This window comes from Poromitra crassiceps (genome assembly GCF_964638095.1).
Source record: "Poromitra crassiceps genome assembly, chromosome: 26".
Classification (NCBI taxonomy): Eukaryota; Metazoa; Chordata; class Actinopteri; order Beryciformes; family Melamphaidae; genus Poromitra; species Poromitra crassiceps.
In genome coordinates this window covers 7,134,802-7,138,568 of record NC_139640.1, presented here as the reverse complement: position 1 = coordinate 7,138,568, position 3,767 = coordinate 7,134,802, and the positions used below count along the sequence as shown (strand labels likewise).

At 49.4% G+C, this 3,767-nt stretch overlaps 1 protein-coding gene across 1 annotated transcript in view; it reads right to left on the bottom strand.

Annotated features, from left to right (window-relative positions):
- Positions 1 to 2,943, bottom strand: part of LOC310798917 (forkhead box protein O6-like) — a gene marked incomplete at both ends in the record, with an annotated part of 20,574 nt that extends 17,631 nt beyond the window's left edge. The window contains one exon of the mRNA XM_083661475.1: positions 2,422 to 2,943. Within this exon, the coding sequence (XP_083517601.1) occupies positions 2,422 to 2,943 (522 nt within the window). The remainder of the gene's footprint in view (positions 1 to 2,421) is intronic.
- Between the last annotated feature and the right edge of the window lie 824 nt (positions 2,944 to 3,767).

The following is a 3,767-nucleotide window of genomic DNA, read 5'->3' as shown; positions in this document are numbered from 1 at the left end:
CTTGCTCATTTAAATGGAACTCTTATTTAATAACCAGGCGAGTTCACTATAAGGCGAGTTGAGCACAGTCTTACTCATTGCACCAGCCTAGGTGAGGAGTTGCATCAGGAAGGGAGAGTTATACAAGGTCTACCTAGGCTGTTGTGAACTTATTTACATTTTCCCGAATGGGACCTATACAGAAAGCCAACCACCTCTATAGGTGGTTCCTGATTGGGAGCTGCTGAACAGGTGACTTCTTCTAAGTGTATGTTTACATTACAGTTCTGTCTGTGACTGAAACCAGGTCAGCCCTGTTACTGACATTAGCCGCCTGCTTTAAATGACTGATCTAATCCCCCCGTCATTACCTGGAATGGGGCCCCGTGTCTCGCCTGTGGCCTGAAATAGCTCCGGACCTCAGACCTCCACTGTCAAACCCCCTCATTTTGCTGTTTGGTAAACAGCAGACTGGGACATTTGGTGCTGAAGATCAAGTGTGGCTGAACAGTTAGGCTGTCGGTGTTGGTGCAACGTCAGGGATAGTCTACCTGCAGTCAGACACACCTTAGCAGAGTTCACTTGAATGGGGCGGGGCTAAAGTATCAGTCAGGTGCTTGTTGTGATTCAGGCCCAATAAGGGGGTTCCCAACTCTAAAGCCCAATTTATGCTTCGTCTGCCGACACTTTTGAAATGGTCCCCGACAGAAATGAGGACTTGAGTCGACACTTTCGAGTGTCGGCGAGCAGCAGTGTCTGCTACCTGGTGAAATGTCTAGTGTCGCTGACTACGTCACGATGTGTCGCGCAAGTCTGATTGGCTATATAGACGGCACGCGCTTGACTTCCTTGTTTTGGTGAACGACACGCCTAGATAGGCCTGTTGGCATCTGAGTGGATGAGAGGTAATCATGTGACATATGCTGGCTCAGGTTCACATTAGCTTCAATATTTCTTCCTGTAAATATTTAATGGAATAAAATAAGCGATAAGCATTTGCGTGCTGGCAAATGTGAAAGGTCGTCTGCTTTTTTTGGAATCCAACCTGTTTTGGTTTAAAAAAGAAAAAAAAACAGCCATCCTGCAAACCCCAGGTGTGATGTAATATGTTATCCAGGAATTGTCAGTGAAAACGCAAAGACAATTTTAGAGACTGACCATGCGTCCACACAGAGGCCTCTCACAGCCTCTCTGCTTTCTGAGACAGTGCCAGACACAAGTGACAGGCTCTTCACTCAACGCTGTGTGGCCTTCAAGGTCTCATCTTGGAGAGGGACAAGATCAAGACAAGCACTGCTGCCTTAAGGATTTCCCTGCTCCTTCTCCCTGTCCTGAGATGGTCATAATGAATAGGAACAAAACGAGGAGAGGAGGGGAGGAGAGGAGAGGAGAGGAGGGGAGAGGAGAGGAGGGGAGAGGAGGAGAGGAGAGTGGAGGAGAGGAGAGGAGTGGAGAGGAGAGGAGAGGAGTGGAGGAAAGGAGAGGAGAGTGGAGGAGAGGAGAGGAGAGGAGGGGAGGAGAGGAGAGTGGAGGAGAGGAGAGGAGAGGAGAGGAGGGGAGGAGAGGAGAGTGGAGGAGAGGAGAGGAGAGGAGAGTGGAGGAGAGGAGAGGAGAGTGGAGGAAAGGAGAGGAGAGGAGAGGAGAGGAGAGGAGAGAGGAGGAAGGAGAGGAGAGGAGAGGAGAGGAGAGGAGAGGAGAGGAGAGGAGAGGAGAGGAGAGGAGAGGAGAGGAGAGGAGAGGAGAGGAGAGGAGAGGAAGATGTCCAGAGGAGGTTACTTCAGGCTCACAACCAGAGTGGTGGAGTGTGGTCAGTTAACCCCCTTCGGAATATTGACATTGTGGAACAGCTGACCAGTGACCAGCTATAAAAAAATATCCCTCTGGTGATTATTACATTTGTTTGGAAGAGATAACCAGAAGACAGTAATGCATGCATGTGCCTATTTGCATGAAAATACACTGAGCACCTTGTTCTATGTGTCTGCCACATGTAGGCTATTCAGGGCAGGCAGACATGGAGAAAACCATTACAAGCATTGTGTGCCGCCCATGTGTTCTGGTCTCTTGGCATCTCACTACTACAGCGGCTGTTGCCCATCATAAAACTATAGCTCTACTCTGCAGCTGGGATGAGCAAAGCCTTGGCTGGCACACAGCAAGTGCCACCACCACCAGTCTATTCCATTCTGCCACCAATTATCTATTAGAATGACTGACAGCAGTAATGAACTAAGATAAAGCGAACCATTCATTCCCACGGTGACATGCATATGGCATGAGGGGTGAAAGAAGCCTAATGGCTTATTATAGTAAATTGGAGTGATCATCAATATGATCACTATTAGGCACTTTGTGATTCATTTGTCAAATCCCCTTCAATCATACCTGGCTCATGTGTTTTTCTCTGTATGGTTTTTTTCTACAACTCCTATCCCTTCTTACCTTCCATCCAGCTGAGCTATTGCTGTCGCCCTTATCCTTGAAATAGGGCACATAACGGACCATCCAGTCGTATATCTGCGACAGTGTCAGTCTCTTTTCGGCGGTGCTCTCGATGGCGCGGGTGATGAGATCCGCGTAGGACTGGTTCCCCCACGCGTTCCGCCGCGACGACTTGGCTTTGCGCAGCTGTCCGGTCACATCGAGCGCCGCCGCCGCCGCCGCCGCGCCGGCAGCCAGGCATGGGTGCGTCGTCGCGGCGCCTGTGGTGGTGGGTGCCGGGGCGCCGGCTGGATGCTGCTTCAGTTCTCCTCCTCTGCAAGTCGGGATGTCCTCCTCCGGTTCCACCTTGATGTTGGCCAGTGGAAGACCCCCACTGACCTCATGATGATGTCCACCACCGGGGAAATCCTCCGGGCACGGAGGCATTGGCCAGGTGCACGACCGAGGCCGGCTTTGCGGCTCGAAATCCGAATCGATATCAACCTGATGAGCCTCCAATTCGTCGTCCTCCATCATCAACATTTACCCTTCAGTTGATTATGGATTAATAAATCGATTGAAGAGAGAGAGAGAAGGGTGGGAAATACCTCCACGGTTCCCGTACTGTGTTCAACAATACCACTTCACGCTGAAATCCGCCTCGTATTAATAAGCATACAGTCTGATTCAATAAGTAACAATTCAACGGATCGGCAGCGTGTGGAGATGGACCATAATGATGAATGCGCGCAAAATCACAGCTTCGCGTGTAACGATAAGAGGAGTAATAAAAGTAGTAATAATATTTCGTCCATTTTACCTGGAGTAAAATGATCGATGATTATTCCAATGCTGATGATCCGATAGTCTACATCACCTCAAGACAGTCAAGCCCCAAATGCATGTCGGAGTCGGTCATATGGGGCTTTGCAATCCGGTCGCAGCAACAGATGATATTTCAGATAAGGAGCATTTGCAAAGCAGCAGTCGTCGATAAATTCCTCCAGAAGACAACGGGAAGAATGGGAGAGGAGGGGGGGAATCACCACCACCAGGGCTGTGCAGACAGCATCCACAGAGGCGATAATGCGTGATTACGCGTGAATTATTAAATCTTCCAGTCTACACGGATGAAAGCTGGCAGTTGGCACGTTCAAGTCCGCGTCCAGGCTGAACAGCACCCAAACTGTCTGCGATTATAATGAAGCGGCGTGCGCAATGTGACGAATCGATAAAATCCCAGTCCGAAGAAAAATAAGGGAAAAAAATAGTCCAGCAATCAAATCTGTTAATATCCACTTTCCGCGTTGCTAAAATATGCTTTTATAATAACACCTCCTCCTGCTCCCCTGCTATCCCCCCTGCCT